The 22747-nt window shown below is 47.8% G+C and overlaps 7 protein-coding genes across 7 annotated transcripts; 5 read left to right on the top strand and 2 right to left on the bottom strand.

The window, feature by feature from the left end:
* Positions 1-172: 172 nt before the first annotated feature.
* N7466_002562 (putative ATP dependent RNA helicase) lies at positions 173-2304 on the bottom strand (the record flags this gene model as incomplete). The annotated part of the gene is made up of 3 exons (XM_057161960.1): positions 173-304; positions 366-2024; positions 2080-2304. The coding sequence occupies 3 exons, from the start codon at positions 2302-2304 to the stop codon at positions 173-175; spliced, it is 2016 nt and encodes a 671-aa protein (XP_057025245.1).
* A 368-nt stretch (positions 2305-2672) lies between these two features.
* On the top strand, positions 2673-4122 carry N7466_002561 (uncharacterized protein; the record flags this gene model as incomplete). The annotated part of the gene is made up of 5 exons (XM_057161959.1): positions 2673-2693; positions 2750-3065; positions 3116-3361; positions 3426-3695; positions 3758-4122. The coding sequence occupies 5 exons, from the start codon at positions 2673-2675 to the stop codon at positions 4120-4122; spliced, it is 1218 nt and encodes a 405-aa protein (XP_057025244.1).
* A 392-nt stretch (positions 4123-4514) lies between these two features.
* On the bottom strand, positions 4515-4878 carry N7466_002560 (mitotic-spindle organizing protein 1; the record flags this gene model as incomplete). Its single annotated transcript, XM_057161958.1, has 3 exons — positions 4515-4568; positions 4660-4737; positions 4801-4878. 3 exons carry the CDS (start codon positions 4876-4878, stop codon positions 4515-4517), a joined length of 210 nt encoding a protein of 69 aa, XP_057025243.1.
* Positions 4879-5617: 739 nt separating this feature from the next.
* N7466_002559 (GNAT family N-acetyltransferase) lies at positions 5618-6112 on the top strand (the record flags this gene model as incomplete). The annotated part of the gene is made up of 1 exon (XM_057161957.1): positions 5618-6112. The coding sequence occupies one exon, from the start codon at positions 5618-5620 to the stop codon at positions 6110-6112; it is 495 nt and encodes a 164-aa protein (XP_057025242.1).
* A 544-nt stretch (positions 6113-6656) lies between these two features.
* N7466_002558 (putative transmembrane glycoprotein) lies at positions 6657-9464 on the top strand (the record flags this gene model as incomplete). The annotated part of the gene is made up of 1 exon (XM_057161956.1): positions 6657-9464. One exon carries the CDS (start codon positions 6657-6659, stop codon positions 9462-9464), a length of 2808 nt encoding a protein of 935 aa, XP_057025241.1.
* Positions 9465-10610: 1146 nt separating this feature from the next.
* On the top strand, positions 10611-10853 carry N7466_002557 (uncharacterized protein; the record flags this gene model as incomplete). Its single annotated transcript, XM_057161955.1, has 1 exon — positions 10611-10853. The coding sequence occupies one exon, from the start codon at positions 10611-10613 to the stop codon at positions 10851-10853; it is 243 nt and encodes an 80-aa protein (XP_057025240.1).
* Positions 10854-14525: 3672 nt separating this feature from the next.
* N7466_002556 (type I polyketide synthase) lies at positions 14526-22712 on the top strand (the record flags this gene model as incomplete). Its single annotated transcript, XM_057161954.1, has 6 exons — positions 14526-14747; positions 14844-15257; positions 15318-16665; positions 16720-17870; positions 17926-21807; positions 21864-22712. The coding sequence occupies 6 exons, from the start codon at positions 14526-14528 to the stop codon at positions 22710-22712; spliced, it is 7866 nt and encodes a 2621-aa protein (XP_057025239.1).
* Between the last annotated feature and the right edge of the window lie 35 nt (positions 22713-22747).

Genomic DNA, 22747 nt, shown 5'->3' with positions numbered 1-22747 from the left:
AGTGAAAGATCAACAAGGATCAAATTGATACTTGCTACTACATATCATATTTAAGATTAGCATTGTGTATGATTTGGCGGTTTTTGTCATAAATTGGTATTATGTATGCATGAAATCCAACGCCTGGGTATCTTTTCACTGCTGTTTTGTTCCCTTCTAACGGAGTGATCTACTAGGTCACCCTATAATATTCCGGTGCATATTCCAAGAGATAGCTTTTTTCAATCTTAGTGATGTCGCGGATGTAGGTCTTGTCGCCGGTTTGCATAATTTCATGAAAAATCACCCAATCTGCTTTTCGGTTCTACACAACAAGTCAGTAACAGAGCCACAATAAATATCATCGAGAAAAGAACAGTACTCACAAACATCAAGGAACTAGGGTGAGCATGAAGGGTGAGTCCCCCACTAACGGTCTTGAAAGTTCCGTCTGGCTGCATTTTGGCAGCATGAGCAAAGTAACCAGTTGAGAGACAACGCTGTATCTGTTCCGGCTGTTTGCTTGGATCGACAGTATGCTGGTGAGACGATAAAGTCTCATCGACTTGAATACCGAAGCGTTCAAGATACCGTTTCAACTGGCCACGAACACTCACTGCTCGTTGTAATGCCCGGTAGTTCAACAGGTTGTCACGACACCATTTTGAATCCTTTTTGCCTTTTGTGACAAATGCCTGATACACGTTCAAGTAAGTGAGATGATCACCTTCTTCGACAGCAAATTTACGTCGGTGACTCTCTGCAGCTTTTTTGTTGTCGTTGTGTTGTACCCATACAGTCCCCTGAAGACTGACCATGGCTGCAATGGAAAGAATCTCACTCAAGCATTTGAATGCAGGGGCAGCAAGTAAAACCTTGGCCATCATAGGGTCTACTGCAAGCTCTGCCATCCGCATACCCAGTGGTTTAGTGAGTTTGGCATAGTCATCGACTGCATCAAGAGAAAACAAAAGTTCCAAGGCTCGAATGACCAATTCCGCAGGTGGTGGTGTCAGAAAGTCGAATCGAACGATGTTATCGATACCCAATGCTTTAAGTTGCATGACGATAGGAGCAAGATTTGCTCGCTGAATTTCTGGGATGGTCGCTTCAGGGAGTTGCTCGTATGTTTGTTGTGTATAAAGGCGAAAACATTTTCCAGGTCTTGTTCTTCCTGCACGTCCAGCTCGTTGAGTAGCTGAGGCCTTTGAAATCGGAACTCCTGTCAAGGTCTCGATCCCAGTACTAGGGTTGTAAGCCCGGAGCTTAGCGAACCCACAGTCGATGACATACACGATTCCATCAATTGTGACCGAGGCTTCCGCAATGTTGGTTGACACAATAACTTTCCGTGTGTTCTCCGGAGTCGGCTCGAAGACGTACATTTGCTGATCTGTAGTAAGACCGGCATACAGCGGCAGCGGGAGCAAAGTAGGGGATTTTGGATGCAGAGATGCAGCTCGCTCGGATATCAATTGAATTGCTCGATCAATCTCTTCTCTGCCCGTCAAGAAAACAAGAACGTCGCCTTCTGCCTCCTGTGTGTGAATATCAAATACTGTTTTGACAGCCCTCTCAACATAGTCCTCCGCTGGAGAATCCAGGAATAATGTATCCACGGGATACATCCTGCCTTCTATGCTGATAATTCTGCCCACTGCACCGCCAAGGTCAGAGGGTTCTGCGTCAGGTTTATACTCATCCCCAGCAAAGAATTTCAGAAAATCCTCCGCTTGCAATGTTGCACTGCTAATAATGACACGAAGCTCTGGACGTTTCCTAAGGATTTTTTTTAATATCCCAAGGAGTACATCGGTACTCAGCGATCTCTCATGAGCCTCGTCAACCATAATAACCGAGTAACGGGACAAGAGAGGATCGACTAAAGCTTCACGAAGCAGCATTCCATCGGTAAGAAACTTTACCCTGGTTGCAGCAGAGGTCAAATCCTCAAATCGGATTGAGTAGCCTACTTCTTCTCCGACTTTGCAGCGCATCTCTTCTGCAACTCGCGTAGCAACCGTAGTGGCAGCCACACGTCGGGGCTGATAAGAAAAAGTCAGCAGTGAATTACCGTAAGCTTCAGAGATTAGAACATACCTGGGTAACGGCAATGACCTTTCCATCCTCACACCAACCTGCTTGATCGAGATATTGGGGAAGTTGAGTTGTTTTCCCGCTTCCGGTTTGACCAACCACGATGGTGACCGGGTATGTCTCGACCAGATACAAGAGGCTTGCTTTGTGTCGCGCAATGGGTAGAAGTGCTGCGGGCTTATACAATGCCGGAATGAAGGAAGTCGTGAAATCCTGATCTGAAGCCATTTTCGTTTTTCCCTTTTTGATGCAAACTTTAGATTCAGAGTATGCGTGATTCTTCAAGTCGCTCCGGTTTTCGAATCAAGTAGAATCCATGTAGTCAAGAGAGCGCAGCATATTGTGAGCTCTATGGAGGTGATATTTGAGATCTGGCGGTGATGTGCCAGTAAAGATGCCATTGCGACTCCAAATGCTCCTGACAGCCTCCCGTCGCGACCTATCACGTGCACCACGTCACTTGTTTAGAGCTTCCCCAATTTATGTGCTGCCTGCGTCCTAGACTTTTCTTGTTTTCGCAGGCAACCCTTTTTTTTTTGCTTCCGTCTGTTATCTCCCATCTTTGCTTTAGTTTGGACATAAAGACACCACCCAAAATGTCCGAGGAAGAAAAGACCGTATGTGACACTTCTTACCTGCAGCGTTAATACGGAGGCTCACTTTCAATCTGCAGTCCACTCCCAGCAAACCTGCGGCCGTACCTGCGCTCAACAGCCCCCGGGCTGAGTCGCCTACCACTGCGCGACCCCTTGACTTTGACGATGAGCCCCAGGAGTCTGGTGTTACCGCCGCAAACAACATCCCTTCCCAGCCGACCGCTACTGAATCTCCCCCCGCTGCCCCGCCGAAGCCGCCCCGACCCATGAGCCCGAAACAACATGCGGAGAATACGCTCAAGGAAGCTTTCCCGACAATCGATGCCGGTGTGGTCAAGGCCGTTTTGACTGCAAGCAATTGGAATGTCGAACGAGCATTCAACGCGCTCCTCGGTTCGTAGGATCTATCTTTCTACAGAATGACACGAGACTGAACTCCTTAGGCATGACGGACCCTACTGCCCAGGAGGATATGGCGCCTCCTCCGAAACCGCCTCGTCCTACCCAATCTGCCACCTCTACTGCTAGAAGCCAACTGGAGTCCGACGAACAGTATGCGCGCCAACTGGCCGAACATTATAACTCTTCCGGACGCCGCGGACAGGCCCCAGGATGGCAGAATGACCCTCGGTATCACCAACCACGAGGAAGTGAGGACTCGGACGAGAAAGAATACAGCTTCTTCGATGGTAATTTTTCCTGCTTCGCTTCCAGAAAATATACTAGAGCTGACCGAGGGACGACGGTTCACAGATGATTTGCCGGTGATCCGTGACAACCTGCGCAAGGGTTTCTTGGAGACACAGTCCAAGGTTAATTCATGGGTCACAAGCTTCAAGAAAAGGCTCGACGGAGATGATTTGGATGAGGAACCCAATCAAAATCGTGAGCCGCCTGCCTCATTTGGGCGTCCACGACGGAGTGGTGACATGGCCCGTCGCAGTGGGGATCGGGAGCGCTATGATGCAGACCCGCAGGTGTTCGGAGATGATTTCTCGGCTCTGGAGTTGAGGGATTCTGAAGGTTTGTACTCCCTTTTAGTAGTCTGGAGGTGAGATGATGTTTGACTAACGAGCTCGTGTCAGCTCCCCCGCCCCGTCCGCCCCGCCCTCTGGGCGCCACGAACCTCAAGAAAACATCGTCGCCATCCCCTGATCGGCGTAAGGTGTCCTTCCAGGATGGACCAGCGACTGAGATTGATACCGGACGCAGCTCAACTGGTGGCAAGTCCAGCAAGTGGCAGCCTTTGGCAAATGTTGAGCCGTCCCCGGTAGCGGAGAATGATCCGTTCAGCCTTGGAGATAGCGACGACGAGAAGGAACCTAGTAAGGCCAAGGAACAGACCAGCGCGCTGGAGAGTGAACAGACCAAGCACGCGACAGTGGAGGCGGTGCCCGAAGACACGGTCTCCAAGGATAAGGACAACAAGACCGAGGATTCCTCGAAGTAGTTGTCCGGGACCTTCTATTATTGCTTTGAATAATGTCCATGCTAGCCCTGATTTTTATCTTCATGACTTGCGAGTTCCTGAGCCATCTTTGACATTCATTTCCGTCTATGCCCCTCCCATCCGACAGACCTTGAGGTACTACCTAAACCTCTGAAGAGATTACAATTTCTATTTTTATGATAGGATAAAGTAGCCCAGCGGGCCTTTAATCAAATCTGAGTTTCGATTTTCATTACCTGAACAGTATGGAACAAAAGGGTATCTTTCAGGATAGGTCAAGTAGACTATTCAACGCCATAAACCAAAGTCAAACAAGTACTCCATCGGGCATTCTTGCTCAAGACACCAAAAGCTGGAAACAGTGATACCAGTCGTACAAATCTCATGCTGGATCACTGGCTGCGATTGACATTCACCGACTCTTTGCGCAAGTCCTTAACCACAGCCTAAATCAAGAAATTCGGTCAGTTAAAATCACAGTGTGAGCATTGATCGGCAGACGAGATGGTGACACATCGTCAAGGCGGGATCTCGTACAGCAAGAGCATCGGGGTTGACACCATTCTCAATTAAGGAGACACATAAAGATAGCTCCGTCCGGGTTAGGTTTGTGTTCTAGGGTTCATTGCTTAGTATCCGTCGCAAGTGATTCCCCGAGTGGATGAGAAGGCTACATACCAAAATCTTGGAGATGTCCTCGAGAATATCGATGACGTCGCGCGCAGCCTGGCGTTTATTATCAGCATCTGTGGGCATGTCGCTATAATCGCGCTTTCGCGTTCCTGGGACGCGAGGGCGCTGATGTGATGTCGGAAGGACGTGGTTTGTAGGTTTCCAAGGTTGTTTGGTGTGGGGAGTTTAGGCGGATACTCGTGCAACTGCGCATCAACTGGCTTAGGGACCCAATGAAGCAACTACCTTTCCTCATAAAGGTCACAAATGGCACTTTTTAAATGTGTTTTAGATAGCTGGGGTTTCCTTAAATAGTAATAAATAAAGAAACTCTTCAGGATATTTTCCGTTAGCTAGCCAAGTAGGCTCGTCAACCAAGCCCCGAGGTGCGACCGGGTTTCTGGCAACAATACTCCGTATCGATCTGAGCAAATCGGGTTTCGCACGAATTTAACTGTGGCTTGGATAATATCATAAGGCATCGGCTTACCATGCAGGCATCTCTCTATCTTTGACACACATGATTCAATGATTCAATTCAGGAACTGGTAGTACTGCACATGTGCCTGAGGCAGGAGTTGTGGACCAAACAAACCCTGACGCGCGAAAACCAAATCCAATCCTGTGAGAAATCGATCTGAGCACTATCAGTGAGTCAGTGACTACTACGCCTCCACCAAGCCCGAGAATTTGTTCTTTGAATAGACTCAAGTTGCACCGTCGCGTGAGATTTTTGCCTGCAGCGCGTCTGACACCGCTCCAATCAAAAGCTGTGATACATTGGATTTTGGAATGAAGTCAGATCTTAACGGTGCGATCAAGAATGCCGCCCACAATAACCGTCTCGGATATTCATTCCTTAAAGAGGAACGAAGCACTGGAGATCCTTGCCCAAATAACACGGATCGAAAAGAAGACATTTCCAACCAATGAGGCTTTCCCTTTCGGAGAGGAGTTGTGGAGAAAAAAGCCCAACACGCGAGTACTATACGCGACGCAAACCGGCGAAGGCACCAAAAAGGAGCTCATTGCTTATGCAGTGTATGTGCGCCAAAAGGGCATTGCTCTCCTACACAAGGTCTGTGTGATAGAGGCCTGTCGCCGGCAGGGTGTCGGGCAGCAACTTATGTCCTACATTCAGGAGCGCCTACGGAAGGAGGGCTGCCAGTACATTCAACTGTGGGTAGATAAGGCCAGGGAACCTGCCCGGGCACTGTATGGGAGATGTGGATTCAAGGAGCAAGAGGAGATCCCTGACTATTATGCCCCTGGACGGACAGGTATTCGACTGGTCCTGGATTTAGAACTGGATGGATGAAAAGCCACCTGCAGCTATCCGAAGCACACTACTTCGTGCGGGGTCTAATCTTCTTTCTTCCTGGGTGCATATTCTATTCCTTGCCTTTTCGATCCTTTGGAAATGTGACGAAGGGCCGGAAGTCATGGGGGGTGGTTGGGCCCTGCGCTCCTTGGTGGATTGAAGGAGCCACCCCTTGCTGCTTGAAACGTGAGCCCGAGTCCCGACGCGCTTCCCCCCATTCTCGGCTGTCACTCTGCACTCTGCTGCATACTTCAGTGACGCTCAGCATATCCAGGCATGGCTTTCGTGAAAGGGCACGCCTTGATGGCTCCCTATCGGTCCCTTTGGCACGAGAGGGCGTTGGTATCCTTCCAAGAGATCATGGAGGCGTTTTCTTTCATCTTCGGCTTCTATCTCCTTCTATCTCTCCAGTATTCCCCAAACGCCACCCGAGGGCTTCTTTTTGGTGCGTAGATTATGATTGTTGTTGATGGTCGTGCTCTCTGTGTGCCTTCAAATCTAATCATTGTCCGCCAGCTCACCTCGAGCATCTCGACTGGCCATGGCACCTTTCCTCGTCATCGTTCTGGCCTTTGTGGTTGCAGTAAATGCCGCAGCGCTTGCTGCTAATTATCCCATTAATTCACAGCTGCCTCCGGTCGCGCGAGTTTCACAGCCATTTCGATGGGTGTTCGCGGCCAGCACTTTCGCCAACTCAGATTCAGACACCAAATACTCGCTCTCGGATGCGCCATCATGGTTATCGGTAGAAGATGGGAGTCGTGTACTATCTGGAACACCAGGATCAGACGATGCGGGCTCTAAGAACTTCAAGCTCGTTGCCTCAAATGGCGCAGAGTCCGACAGCATGGACGTTACTTTTATTGTAACTGCAGATCAAGGACCAACCAAAGGCACGCCTCTTCTTCAGCAACTGGAGACTGTCGGTCCTGTTTCATACCCATCGACACTTTTCATCCACCCTGGTCGCCCATTCGCAATCGAGTTTGATCCGTCCACCTTTCAAAATACTCACCCTTCCACGATATACTATGGAACATCGCCTAACAACGCTCCGCTACCATCATGGATTAGCTTTGATGCTTCGACCCTCAAATTTGTCGGTAACACTCCGGCTTTTCCAGGAGCTGAGCCAGAAACCTTCACTTTCCAGCTTATTGCCTCCGACGTGGCTGGCTTCAGCGCTGCGAACATGACCTTCCAGCTCGCCATCGGTCCCCACATACTCGCTTTCAACGAAACTGCACAGACATTCAACCTCACTAGAGGCGATAAATTCACCACGCCCGATTTCCAAGATCTTCTTACTGTGGATGGCTCGCCAATCTCTAGCAAGGACCTGACAAATGTCGACGCAGAACTTCCAGAGTGGTTGTCAATGGACAACAATTCGATTTCTCTGAGCGGCACACCTCCAAAGGATGCTGTCAATCAAAACATCACAATTACGGTTACGGATACATACTCAGACCAGGCGTCGCTCATGGTGCGTTTAGACTTCTTGAAGCTTTTCTTAGAGACTATCGAAGGCTGTGAAGCGACCATTGGCGAGGACTTCACGTTTGTGTTCAACCAGTCTACCGTCACCGACGATTCTGTTCAACTAAATGTTGACCTCCCCGAAGAATTATCATCATGGCTTACTTATTTTCCTGATAACAAAACGCTCTATGGCCATGTCCCATCAGATGCCAAGCCGGAGAAGTTCACCATGGCTTTAACGGCCCATCAAGGAGATACCGAAGACGCCCAAGACTTTGAACTTTATGTCCTTGAGCCATCAGATACTCATTCAAGCTCCGGGGATCCATTTTCAGACCAGGCCACCCCTTCTCACAAGAAGGCCGGAGTAATTGCCATCTCGGTTGTGATTCCTGTTGTGGTGATCATGAGCCTAATTATACTCTTCTGCTGTTGGCGTCGCCGAAGCAAAAAACCCAAGGTGGTGGAGGAAGAAGATCAATTTACAACCAAGTCACCTCCACCACGACCTGTCAGACCTGATATGCCGAACTGCCAGCCTGGGCCCGAAAGGGCTTCTCAAGACTCAGATGGTTGGATGAGTCCGATCACTCCCTCTGATCTTCCCAAGCTAGAGCTTGGCCCCGCGTGGAACGTCACATCCTTTGAAAAACCAGAAGACTCTATGGGTCCCATTCCTACCCCTAATCCGCCACCGCGCTCGCCTAAGCGAAGTGCTTTTGTCCCTTTACGAGATTCGATCATCGAAGAAGACAAGCCATTTTCTCAGTCTCCCACTAGAAAACAAAACCAACGCCTCTCATTCACGAGCAGCCCCCCTGTGCGTCGTCGCCGATCTACAAATCGCTCGCGACGTGAGCCCCTAAAGTCAATTCAGCCCCGCGCCATGAAACGCGAGTCTATGCAGTCATCTCGCTCCAAGCGATACTCCAAAAGATCAAGTGGAATTTCCTCTGTTGCCTCCGGATTGCCAGTGCGGTTTAGCGGCGCTGGCCATGGTGCCGGAGGATTCGGCCCTCCTGGGCACGGGCTTGTGCATATGTCATGGCAGAGTACCAAAGCCTCTCTGATGAGCGACGAGAGCAGCATGATGAACATGGCACCCCTATTCCCCCGACCTCCTGCGGCCGCTCGAATGAGACACAGCATGGCATCAAGTATTCCCGAAAACTATAAACGGTTTACTCTGCGCGCTGTGGAGCCTGATGAGTCCACTATCTCGGAAGCGGATTCTTTAGAAGCATTCGTCCACAGCCGAGCAAAGCACCGTAACTCCACCAACCCACTCTTCTCTGCCCAGATCAGCCACCGTACATCATCCGGTCTGCGCGCCCTAGAGCGAGCTCGAAGCATTCGCAGTCGTGCAGACACAGTGTCTGTATCAACCTTTACCGATGAGTTCCGAAAATCGATCCAAGAACGCCCACACTCGACCGCATTATCGGTCTCCGAATATGGTGATGAGAACCGCATGTCGCAGTACCACACTCTCCAGCCTCCACAAACTTTGTTCCCGTTGGCTGAAGGAGGTGGCAAGAGTCAAAGCCAGTTGAGTTTGGCGCAGGACTATCGGGGTGTTATCTCACCGCTCCCTCGATTCTGGAGTGAGACTAGTTTGAGCAGCAATCGCCGTCGAGAATCTGGCAATCACTCCAAGGCTATGGCTCATGCGGAGGGACAGTTGGTTATGCCACCCAGTTCATCTATAGCATCCGATCTTGATGAGCACTTGTCTCGGAAGGCAAGCCCACAAAAGACCTCCAACAACCCTTTCTTAAACACACACTTGGACCCACCGCCACCGATTCGCGACCTCAGCAGTCGGGGGCTTCCTGTTGCCAGCAGTGGTGAACTAGCATTTGTTTAAATTTATAATTCCTTGTTTTTGTTTCGAGCACTGGCAATTTCTCTGTCTGTCTTTCTGTTTTCGGCCTTTTTACCATATCTTGGAGTTTTGGGCATGGCGAACAAACATGATATCCAATTGGTTTGTGATAACTGAGCTTACTATTAGTTAGTGAATATACTACTCTTTCCCCTGATCTGTTTCCTGGCGATGATAGATGTGTTCCATATCGACGATCAAGTCTTCACAAAATTTTAATCTTTTAGGAGCCGCGACTGTTGTTTACTGGGACCTCTCTAGAATTCATTACAATACTATGAGGGTTTGTAAATGGTATCTCACGTTCTATTTGGGCTGTTCACTAGCTATTTTAAAGTACTTAAAGTGGATCTAACCGACAAAGGAGGCTATTGAGGATCCTGAAGAACATTGAATGCTAAAATGCATAGCCCCGTCCACTTTTTGAGCTGTTGATCATTGATAGATATTGGGAAAACAGCAGCTCTTAGCTACTACTTCGTAGTAAAATTCTACCTACTTTGCCTTCACTCAATTCCCTACATCCATGGGTAATGCCAATTATTGCCCTGGGAGACGGTTTCTTTCTCGTAGCAACACCATGTTCCCAAATTTTTTAGATCTCTCCAAGAGAATTTACCACTTTTTCTACACCGTCTTTTTCTCATGAAATCAGTACAAGCCCACTTTATCCCACTCTATGGATCCCACCTTATCCACGCTGCTCCGGTCTAATTATGGTTGCTAGCGCAGTGTCCCATGTGGACCTCCCTCCTTTTAGACATGTCTCACTTCAACCCACCCGAGATCCGCAAAGCTAACCACCACATTCAGATAATTCCGGGGTCGTCCCTCAGACCTTTTCTCATCGAAGATCCAAGACATCTCCTGGAAAAAGGCTTTGTTTCAGACGATCTGCCCCAACAAGCTGAATGGCCATTGACCGACAGAAATCTCCGATTGTCGGGAGCCTAAAGGATAATTCCTATTTTTGAGGACATTTGTAGATCTTTGGGGTATAAAAGGGCTCCGATTGACTACCAAAGAGACATCATTCAAACCTCAATCACAATTATAATTCCAATCTCTATCTCTACCTCTACCTCTACCTTCCAATCCAGTCCTCCAACAAACCACATACCCATCAAAATGGTCCGCCTCAACATCTTCTTCGCTGCCCTCGCTCTGGCCACCGGTGCCTTGGCCAAGACCAACAGCGATTGCCAGGATTCTTTCAACTCCTGCCGCACTGCCCCTGAAGCCAACATGGCCTCATGTGCAGGCGATCACGCCAGCTGCTGTGCCGACGTTTACGATACCTGCCGCGTTGGTGCCGATGCCAACATGGCCACCTGTGCCGCCGACAACGCTGCCTGCAAGGGCCAGGCTTAAGTGTTTTATTGGTTCTAGCCAGTTCTTCTCTGTGTGGGTGGTGTCATCTCACTCTTTTGACGCCCACAACATAAGGAGTACTTTCCTTTGAATTACATTGGAATCTTTATTTGGTGTCTCTGATCTACGTGTATTTACTTTACGATGACATCGAGCTTAAAGAATACAACCATCGAAATTTCTGGCTCCAGAAGCTCGAATCGAAAGTTAAATGTATTTTTTCCATGTCGCTCATACTGTATAGTAAACTCTGAATGGGTTTAGTCTACGGCGGTTCATTAGGTACATTCAATGTTATCTTTCGCCCTTTGCTACTCCGGTACTTGCGCAAAATCCCATCAATTGATTGCATGATCACCTCCAGTTGGCTGTTGAAAAGTAGGAAACAATTCGTAGGCACTGATCAGGAAGAGAATAGAGAACAATCAATTAAAAATTTCTTAAATACTAATTTTGTGCTGTTACTGGGTAAGTTCTGGGTTGATAATCCTCCAGACTCGAGTACTAGGTATGCACCCACCCTGCACTAGTGAGTATCGCGTATGTACCTTTTTCAAGTATTCACTATCTACCCTGTTAGTAGGTACAAGACTTGGTACCGCGCCGCGTTAGGGTTTATGAAACCTTCAAGGGAGATGGTCAACTGGTATCATTGGAATCACCTGACTAAGACTGACTCTAGGGCCATCTAGAGACAAAGACTCAAAGAGTGTTTGGACCCATTTTAGACCTCTCAGCCAATCAGGTGCTGCAAAAAAACACAGGTTCCCAAGTAGTAGAGGGCGGGAAGAGGGCGGGATAGAAGGAGGGATAGTGCTCATTATGGTGCCAATGATTTTCCTAATTCAAAGCCTGAGTATAGTATATCAATTCTTACCAAGTACAAAGTCTAACTAATATAGCGGGAAACCTATGTCATCTTTAATTATTATGTGCCAGCAGAAATTTTATGCGACGTCTAGGTTTGAAATAACACACTTCTTCTTCTCCTTCCTCAACTGTTCTCTAAGGAGAATTCCTCATGGTCACTGGCTGGAAACGTTCATGAGCTTGAAGCGCCATTCTGGACATTTATTAGTGGGAACCTTTTTGTGATCAAAAATCTGATAACCGCAGGAATCCTATGGGTGTATCCTACGACGAAAGGCTTGATTTTTTGGGGAAGCGAGGGTGCTTGTGTGCGAATGCTGCTTGCGTTCTCTTCTCCACTCAGTAAGCTCTTTCTCTCTCTTAATCCTGTTCAATTGCCACACGTTTCCTGCTCCTTCTCCCTTTCGCTCTTTCCAAGTATTTTCTACCATAAAATGTCCCGCTCAGCTGATAGAAACGCTAACCTTTTACGACGGTATCATAGGTGACCATCTCAGGAGTATGACAAATGAATAACGAACGCCAATCTCTTTCATATGTTGATGGATACCTTTTTTTGTGTCGAGGTCATTATTTCAATCTGTCAAAGACCCACAGGTGAAATGATGCCCATGAACACCGATATTCTAAGAGAAGATGACTATGAAATTCACTGTCCCCGAAGTAAGTTCTTTCTTTTTTGGAAGAGAAAATAGCAATTAAATTAGGAACTAAGTTTGCTTAATTCAGTCCCGATGTTCGCTAAGTTACTCTGCCTTTGAAGATCGATAGACCACTTACTAGTGTTCATTTGGGATGGGTACAAGATAATAGATTTCGGTGGCAATTCCTGGGGGTCGATGGTCGTGTCCTGGACATTGTCTGCCGGGATCCAAACAATCCCGACCGTATGCCAGATAAACTGTATTGTTGGCATTTTCGCCAGTCTGTGCTTGCCAATATGAAGGGTGCTGTATGATTTCCCCAGGGATCTAATATGGCGAAAGAGATTGGTGACAGCCCAAACCCGGGCGGTCGAATGGAACTAGAATTGTTTATTCGCTTACAAGAGAGGATGGGTAATCCGTCCAGTAGCGGGTATAGATCAACTGATAGTACTAGTATCTATGCCTTCCTTTGATTTCTGTCCAATCAATTTATTGTTTTTTCTTGTTGGGTGTATTTTCCACCCAGATCAACTACTAGCGTGGTTCTGGTCGATGTTGGGCGCAGTTCGCCCGATACACGCTAGAATGTATGTAGTCAACGCCACTAGAAATCCCAAATTTTGAGTCAATCGAAGCTATCAAAGTACCGGCATTTTTGTAAGAAAATCACCAGCATTATCCAAAAAAGAAGACCCCATAGACGTAGGGGCTACCTGTAAGAAGATCGAAAGGCGTAGGTGCATACAGCCGGATATTCCCCGGCTCCACGGTGCCACCTAACAGGACCCACTCGTTCGTTTCTTTCATGCCGCTGCTCAACGGTCTGCTTCCAACAAATACAATTAGCCAATCTTGGACACGTATGCTCTGTGGCGGCTGCGGAATAGCAGCCGGTAAAGTTTAACCGCGCAGATCGATCCCATGCTGTACGCGACCTCGTTCATATGATCGTTGAGATCGCCTCCACTCGGCGCTATACGAGACTAGACTCCATTATCAAAACAAAGAACTGTCCTTAGTCCATATCCACATTGGGGGTTGTACATAATTAGACGATGAACACGGCTCGGCTTTTTTTGACACCGAAAATGAGAATCTCATGAATCCTAGCCATTGCTAATCTATATCGCAAGTATTTCCCAAGAGAGTAAAGCCTAGACACAAAATCAAGTTGAAAATTTGCCATTGACTGGACATGATGTGGTAATTGGGGAGTTATTCCGAGTTTCAGTATAGTAATTCATCATTTTCAAACTTATCCCTGTAGTATCACAAGGGTTTGTGTTGTTGATTCTTTGCCTGGGCTTAAATGGCGGTGTCGATTTCTTTGTTATCCACAATGCCACTAAATTCCCTATCAATACTACACAGAACAATGTGTAGTCTATGATTTCATTACATAGGATTCAATATTGCGGATGATTGAATTGAACCTCCCTATCTAATATGGGTTTGATCGTGATTGTGACCGTTCTATTAAGGGATATAAGAAAGTTGTGTTGGCGGATCAGAGCCATAGATCCAAAGATCTGACAGACCATTTAACCAATTAGCGATAGTGGTAAGACTCAATTAAAACAAGGCTCTGACTGAAAGTTCAAACTACTTGGGGATTGAAAGTTAGAAGCCACAGTGGGGCCAACAAAAGGACATAGTATCAAGTACATTGACAACACTCCACAGACATGGGAACCGGATATTATTACCAGATCCCTTTCGATTGGCTTGATCTCATCATTTGGACCAATTAAAGGCTTTGTAAAGGCTTTGCGAGGGGCAATTTCTCGATCAGAATCGTTCCGAAAAACGCATTTACTAAAACTCTCAATCAAGTAGACTAATCAGGCAACCCGGGGACCATAAGGCTATGGGACGCCGTCCAGGGCCTCGGTAGTGACGTTCAAATGTTGGTATTTGGCTTTACGGCGATTCACTTACTCATACCAGTATTGGAAAGTTCCAACAACTGTACCCAGATCTGTCTCTATGATCCTTTCAAATAGATTTTCTCTATATATTCGGATTTTCCTCCTCACCTTTCTCTTTCCTTCATCAATCTGAGCTCTCATCTTCTTTCACATATATTCATTTCTTGCACAAAGAATTCGAATCAGCTCTAAATCTTCTACATTCTCAATCTATCTATATCTACAACATGCGGCCACCGAGGGCTGTTCCCCAAGATGTGAATGTGTCTTCTGATGTGGTAGAGCCAATTGCCGTGATTGGTCTTGCTACTCGGTTCTCCCAAGAAGCTATTACCACTGAAGGCCTGTGGGAATTATTGCTACAAGCTCGCTCGACCTGGTCCACGATACCAAAAGAAAGATTCAACGCCGATGCGTTTTACCATCCAGATCCAGAGCATGGAGGAACAGTAGGTCATATTTCCATTTGCTCTATCATTACATCTGATTTCGCTACATATGTATAATTTCACTATACTAACAAGGACACATTCGGGATTCACTAGTTTCACGTCCAAGGAGGCCACTTCCTTTCCGGCGATCCTGCCTATTTCGATGGCTCCTTTTTCAACATTACCAAAAACGAACTTATGACACTTGACCCCCAGCAGCGGCTGGTCCTGGAAAACGTTTACCATGCATTGGAAAACTCCGGTATTCCAATGGCTACCGCTGCTGGCTCCAATACATCGGTGTTTGTCAGCGGATTCAATCATGATTACCTGGGAATCCTGAATTCCGATCCAGAGACTGCACTCAAGTACAAGCCCACCGGTGTTGTAAATGCGATTTTGTCAAACAGAGTCAGCTGGTTCTTTGACTTCAAGGGTCCAAGTATGACCATTGACACGGCCTGTTCTAGTAGCTTGGTAGCACTGCATCTGGCTGTACAGAGCCTCCGGTCTCGAGAGACAAATATGGTATGTCGTTCTCTGATGACGTGACTGGGGATGGGTAGCTAATTCACTCTGCGTTCCAAGGCTCTGGTTAGTGGGGTGAGTATCCTGGAGAATCCTGTGGAGACGGTCGGCATGAGCCACCATGGTCTTCTCGGAACTCAAGGCCGGTGTTTTAGCTTTGACTCCCGTGCGGAGGGCTATGCCCGTGGGGAAGGTGTGGGCACAGTGGTTTTAAAACCCTTGAGCATCGCTATTCGAGACGGTGATACAATCCGTGCCGTCATCCGTGAAACTGGTGTCAACCAGGATGGCCGTACTTCGGGACTTACTGTCCCCAGTGCGGAGGCCCAGGAAAGACTTATCCGGCAGGTGTACTGGAGAGCCGGGTTGGATATGGAACAGACTAGATTCGTCGAGGCCCATGGGACTGGAACCAGCATAGGCGATCCGATTGAGGCGGGGGCGTTGGCAAGGGCATTCAAGTGTCGACGAGAGACGCCCCTGTACGTTGGAACCATCAAGTCTACGATTGGACATCTGGAAGGAGGTTCCGGCGTGGCCAGTCTCATTAAGTCTATCCTTATCCTCGAGTCGGGTATCATTCCACCCAATTTCGATATCCAGGAGGTGAATGCAAAAGTTCGGGCGGCGGAATGGGGCATTGCATTTCCCAAGGAAATTACTCCATGGCCATCAGAAGGACTCCGCAGAGTATCTGTGAACTCTTTCGGAATTGGAGGAGCCAATGCCCATTGTGTCCTGGACGACGCCTACCATTATCTTCACAGTCGCCGCCTTCAAGCTGCACACAGAACCAATGCTACAGTACCAAAGACTTGTCAAGTCAAGGACCAAATTCTATTCATTCCCAGAGCCACGAGTGCCGATCTTGATAGCAATACCGATTTGACAGATGAGAAAGTTGGTGGCAATGCTTCCACTGGCACACCCGAACCATCAGAAACTGAAGATTCTCGTGCCTCTCTGGAAATTGGCTCAACGATCCCATGCCCTACTTACGAAAACGTACCCAAGATATACTTGCTGTCGGCCTTCGATGAAGGCGGTGTTACGCGGACTGCGCGTGCATATTCCACCTACTTGCGCCAAAAGTATGACCAGCCCAGCGACACTGAGCATCTCCTAGAAGATCTTTCTTTCACGCTCACAAAGCGACGCTCAGTATTTCCATGGAGGAGCTTTGTATCAGGTTCCACGGTCAAGGAGCTTTCATGGAATCTCGCCGAGCACAATTTCTCAAAGCCAGTTCGGTCACTCAATGTACCTGAACTCCATTTTGTTTTTACCGGGCAAGGTGCACAGTATGCAAATATGGGGGAAGCGCTGCTGGTGTACCCTGTGTTCCGAAACTCCCTCGAAGAGGCACAAGAATATATTCACCGACTAGGAAGTTCCTGGTCACTTATCGGTACTATCACTCCCTGTTTTATCGCCAAATACTTTTTACTGACATATGTTATAGATGAGCTTCTAGTGGAAAAGAAATCCTCCTCCGTGGGCCTTCCCGAAATTGCGCATCCACTGTGCAGTGCACTGCAGGTGGCTCTTGTGGATCTTTTAGCAAGCTGGGATATATTTCCAACTGGCGTGACAGGCCACTCATCGGGCGAGATAGCCGCTGCTTACTGCGCTGGAAAATTGTCCAGGCAAGGGGCTTGGAAAGCCGCATACTATCGTGGCTATGCCTCATCAAATCAAGTGGGACCCAATGGTGCAATGCTCGCCGTGGGCCTTGACGTCTCGAAACTTGAATTCTATATGAAAAAGGTTCATGAAGATCATCATGGCGAGCTAGTCATTGCCTGCTTTAACAGTCCGAAAAATAACACCGTCTCTGGAGATGAAAACTTGATCGATTCTCTCAAGGAGCGGCTGGACGCTGACGGTATTTTTGCACGCAAGCTTAACGTGAAAAATGCCTACCATTCCGCCCACATGCGGGCCATTTCTGAAGATTACTATCATTTGATGGGCGACTTATCTTCTGGAAAAAGATTTGTTGCACCGCACCTTGTTCGCATGTTCTCCACAGTAACTGGAGAGGAGGTTGTGTCAGAGAACCTCACTGCTCAGTATTGGGTGGACAATATGATCTCTCCAGTGCGCTTTACGAGCGGACTACAAGCAATGCGCTCTCGAGCGGTGCAAAAATCCTCCGAGTTGGATATTCCTGGGTGGCTTCCTGTCTTTGTGGAGATTGGACCTCATTCAACCTTGCAAAGTGCCATAAAGGAGACACTGACCTCCCATGCCGCCCATACTAACCACAAATATTTCTCGGTTCTCAAACGAGATGATCCAACTATGAACCCTGTGATTAGCACAGTCGGGCTTTTGGCTGCGAGCGGCTACCAATTGGACTTGCATCAAGTCAATCTTGCAGCTCGTATCCATGTAGACAGGCCCGCAAAGTTGCTCATCAATCTACCACCGTACAGCTTCAAACATACGGAGAGGAATTTGTATGAGAGTCGACTTAGCAGAAATCTCCGCAACAGAAATTTCCCACGCCACAACCTTTTCGGCGCCCCTGTTTCCGATTGGGACTCAAATGCCCCTAGATGGAGACATTTTATTCGTCTGAATGAGAACCCTTGGCTGAGAGATCATGTGGTATGTTATTTCATCCTTTCGTCCTATGATTGCCAATTTAACTAACCAATTTCAGGTTGCTGGAAATGTTATTTACCCCGGAGTAGGTTTTCTCGTCATGGCCATTGAGGCTTCGCTGCAATTGGCGGGAGAAAAGAAAACCGCTGGATTTCAGCTTCGACGGGTGTCCATCAACAGAGCCTTGGTAGTTCCAGACACCAAGGAAGGCATCGAGATTAGCCTAACAATGACAACCGCTGATGGACCGTCAAATTCGAGGACTTGGCGTCGTTTCCAAATCAGCTCATTCAATGAGTCAAGCGATGAATGGACAGAACATTGCAATGGTCAGGTTGCAGTTGAATACAAAGCATCCGTTGATCCGGTGGACAATGGATATGAAGAAATCGCAGAAGCTCGAGCTTGGAAAGAGGAAATGAAAAAAGTTCGAAATCTGTGCACGAAATCTATCAACTTCGCGAAGACATATGACAATCTTCAAGACATTGGACTTGACTTCGGTCCTTTGTTCCGAAACCTCCATGACGTGCAAGACAGTGGATGTCGACTTGGGTTGATGACTGGCGTGGTAACAGTTCCCGAAATTGCTGAATCCATGCCCAAGCGGTACATGCACTCACATTTGATCCACCCGGCCACCATGGATAGCATGATACACATGATGATTGCTGCAGGTGTTGACTTAAGTGGCAAACCGGCTTTGGATCATATCCTGCTTCCCACATATGTCCATGACATGTGGGTTTCATCAGACTTGAATTCTGTCCCATTTTATGAATTTGTGGGACATGCATCACTTTGCAACGGTGTGAATGAGAAGTTGCAAGGTCGAATTCGAATCATGGGGGCTGAGGGTCAGCCTTGTATTCGAATGGATGGTACCGAGCTTACGCCTCTCGAGTCTACATTGGTTGAGGATGCCGAGAGAAGGTTATGCACCGCTATCGAATGGAAGCCAGACGTTCACTTTCTTGACTCTGATACAGCCAATGGGCTCAGCTCAATTTCCGTGGTCGATCATGAATCGGATCGTTACTGGGTAAAGCAACTTCAAATGGCGACTATGCTCTATGTTAACGATGCAATGGTCGAACTTCAAGGTCTTGAGGTTACGAATCTTGATCCTCACATGATAAGATTCCACGAGTGGATGATTCACTGGCAAAAGATGCTTTCGGATGATTCAATCATCCACCTTCCTTATGCCGAGTTTCAAAAGATTTCTCTGGATTCTACTCTGAAGCAGTCTGTTTATGATGAGATCGAAAGTCATAGTGCCGAGGGCGCCATCACTGCCCGCATGGGCCGCAACATTGCTGCTGTCGTTCGGAAAGAGGTTGACCCATTGAATTTGATGTTTGGCCAAGACAACGTTATGGAAGGTGTGTACAAAGAAGGGCTCCATTTATACGACCTCCCCCAACATTTGAAGAGCCATCTGTCTCTTCTTCGCCATCAGCACTCGGGGCTGAATATTCTGGAGATTGGCGGTGGCACTGGCAGCGTCACGGCGGAGGTGCTTAACGTGCTTGCACCAGAGAATGATGCCACGAGAGCAAACATTTCAACTTACACCTTTACCGATATCTCACCTGGTTTCTTTGAGAAGGCAAAGCGCCGTTTCCAGTCCTGGAGCGACATCATGTCGTTCCAGCAATTCAACATCGAAAAGGGACCACTTGAGCAAGGCTTTGAAGAGGGCTCTTACGATCTGATTTTCGCTGGAAATGTCATCCATGCAACAAAGAACCTGCATACTGCACTGCGGAATCTTAGATCTTTGCTCCGACCTGGTGGTCAGCTTATCATGCAAGAGGGAATTCGACAGGACTTCCTGTGGTATCCTCTTGTATTCGGTCAACTTCCCGGGTGGTGGCTTGGCGACGAGTCTATTCGAAAGTGGTGTCCATATATACCTGCATCCTCGTGGAATACCCTTCTCGCTGAATCTGGTTTCTCCGGTATTGATATCGAATATCCAAGTTCTACCGACAAGGACTTGACTTGGCAAAGCAGTATGATCTCTACAGCCCAGTTGATTGAGAACCATCCTGGACCAAATGTTTTCATTCTTACTTTGGAGGTCGCGGAAGCAAATCCTGCTATTTGTCGTCTACAGGATATGTTGAAAACCACCTTCCCCAAGGTGACTTTGGTACAGCCATCACAACTGGATTCCGTGCCTAGCTCGAACACTCTTTGCATTTCTCTGGTTGACCTCCAAGCACCGTTCCTCTCGCAGGTTACTGAGATTGAATATATAGCTGTGAGGAGGTTGCTCACGGAATGTGAGAATATCTTCTGGGTCACCCCTGACCCCCGTGATAAGCCATTATCCAATATGAGCTTGGGCCTTCTCCGCACAGTGCGCTGGGAACGAAATTCAGATGGTTCCAATATTGTGACTCTATCGGTCTCGGGTGACAATTTGGAGATTTTGGCAAAACGCATTCATCAGATTGCTAGCCATCAGTTTGTGGAAAGAAATTCCCGTGAACGACATGCGGAATACTTCTTACAAAACGAAACTCTCCATGTTGGTCGTCTTCGTGAGTGGAATAGCGCGGATCAATTCCTCGCTCTCCCTTCTTGTGGTCCAAGTCCCGAGCTACTTCAGATGGGTGACGTGAGTCGGCCGTTGGAACTGTCTTTCCCAGAGTCCAAGTCGCAATCGCGCCAACTATTCTGGGTTACGGACCATCAGCATGACCAAGATCTCGGGCCATCTGAAGTAGAAGTGGAAGTTTGTTCCATTGGTCTGAATTCTAACTCCAGCGCCGCCCTGGGATCAAATGAAGCTTCCGGACTCGTGAGGAACATCGGTTCAGAAGTGATTGACATAAGCCTCGGCGATCGTGTTGTTCTCACAACTTTCGGCGAGAAATCACACTGTTTTCGAACTGTGGCACGCGTTGATCAATCGAGGGTGGTCAAGATACCCGATAATGTTGCGCTTGATGTTGCGGCAGGGCTGCCAACAATCTATGCAACTGCAATGTACGGCTTCATGGTAGCCTGCCTGCATCAGAATCAAACTATCCTCATTAACGACGGTGCCACGGCTCTTGGTCAAGCTGTTCTCCAGTATGCACGTCTTATCGGCGCCTCTGTTTACATTACAGTGCCGACAATCGAGGATCGAAAACTTCTTGTATCGGAGTATGGCGTTCCAACAGAAAACATATTTTCCAACGCAGACCTTAGCTTCGTCAAAGCTGTACTGCGATGTACCAATCAAGTTGGTGTTGATGTCGTTTTCAACACTTTGACAGGCGATGCTTTGCAAGAATCAATCGCTTGCACTGCTCCCTTGGGCCATTTCATTCATGTCCCGAGCAAAACCAGTCCGGTTGATGTCACTCTTGACCGAGCCATTATTCAAAAATGCGTGACGGTGACAATGCTTGACATTGAGCTATTGATGGAACATCGTCCGGACCTTATGAATCATTTCATTCATGATACGTTGAATCTCTTTGCAGAATCCAAGATCAGTCAGGTCCGACCTTTCGCCGTTGAAAGTCTCGCAAAGATCACAGATGGCGGACAAGCCCTCCAAGAACATTCTAGGAAAGGAAAAACTGTGTTCGTTCCTGAATCCTCGAACAAAATCCCGGTAATCCCCGATATCGTTCCACCGTATAAGTTTGATGGTCAGGCTTCTTATCTTCTTGCGGGTGGACTTGGAGGTCTTGGAAGGAGCTTGGCTCTGTGGATGGCTTCACGCGGTGCAAAGCATCTTATCTTTTTGTCGAGGTCGGGAACAATTACAGAATCAGTTAAAGAGATGATTGCTAAGCTCAAAGATATGGGATGTGAGTCCCGCATCTTTACCTGTGATGTTGCCGATGCCGAGCGCCTGAAGTGCGTCGTTGAGGAGTGCTCTTCATCACTTCCACCAATTAAGGGGTGTATTCAGGGATCTATGGTTCTGCGAGTAAGTCTTGATAATTCCTGGAATCTTTAGCACGCTTATATGCTGATACAAAACAGGATGGCGCCTTCGCAGGCATGTCGTTTAACGATTGGCAGACAGCAATTCGTCCGAAAGTTCAAGGCTCTTGGAACTTGCATGAGAATCTACCAGTGGACCTAGACTTTTTCGTCATGCTTTCATCCGTCGCAGGCATCTTTGGTAACCGTGGCCAATCAAATTATGCCGCTGGAAACACTTTCCAGGACGCATTGGCTGCCTACCGTACCGAGCGCGGAATGAATGCATCAAGCATCAATCTCGGCAGTGTATCTAGCGTGGGTTGGGTAGCAGAAAATCGAGGCTCAATGCGAACCCACACAGACACACTGTTCGAGTTCTTACAAGAGGGTGAGGTGCACCGGGCAGTTGAATTCCTCATCGACCATCGATACAAAAAGGACATGGGATTCAACAGCTTCGCACCCTCTCAGTTGGTTCTTGGGCTTCCGACCGCAGAAATGTGTGCCAAGAACAATATCCCGATACCATCGTATCTAGATTTTCCTCTGTTCACTCATCTTCGCTCGGCCAATGTGGCTAAGAGCGTAGAAGGAAATGACCAGAAGACTGTCAGCATTGCCACTTGTCTTTCTGCAGCATCCGACGCAGGTGAAGCTGTGGCTGTCATTTTAGATGGTGTCGTTGAGAGGCTTTCCTCTCTACTTGCAATCCCAGCATCTGAAATTGATGTCCAGCGGTTCAGCTTCTCTGGTATTGATTCACTTGCTTCCATGGAATTTGTTTCTTGGATCGTCAAGAATCTAAAGGCAGAGGTGTCCTTGCTAGACATTATGGGGGCGCGAAACATTCGCGCCTTGAGCGAGAAGATTGAGCTGTCATCCCGACTTACGAACTTTGCTCAGTGATGGATTTAGTGCTATTTATTTTCTTTACTTATCTT

This window comes from Penicillium verhagenii, assembly GCF_028828195.1.
Source record: "Penicillium verhagenii strain IBT 33310 chromosome Unknown utg000003l_segment0_segment0, whole genome shotgun sequence".
NCBI lineage: Eukaryota > Fungi > Ascomycota > Eurotiomycetes > Eurotiales > Aspergillaceae > Penicillium > Penicillium verhagenii.
The sequence above is the reverse complement of the archived record's forward strand: the minus strand, read 5'-3'. Positions and strand labels throughout refer to the sequence as shown.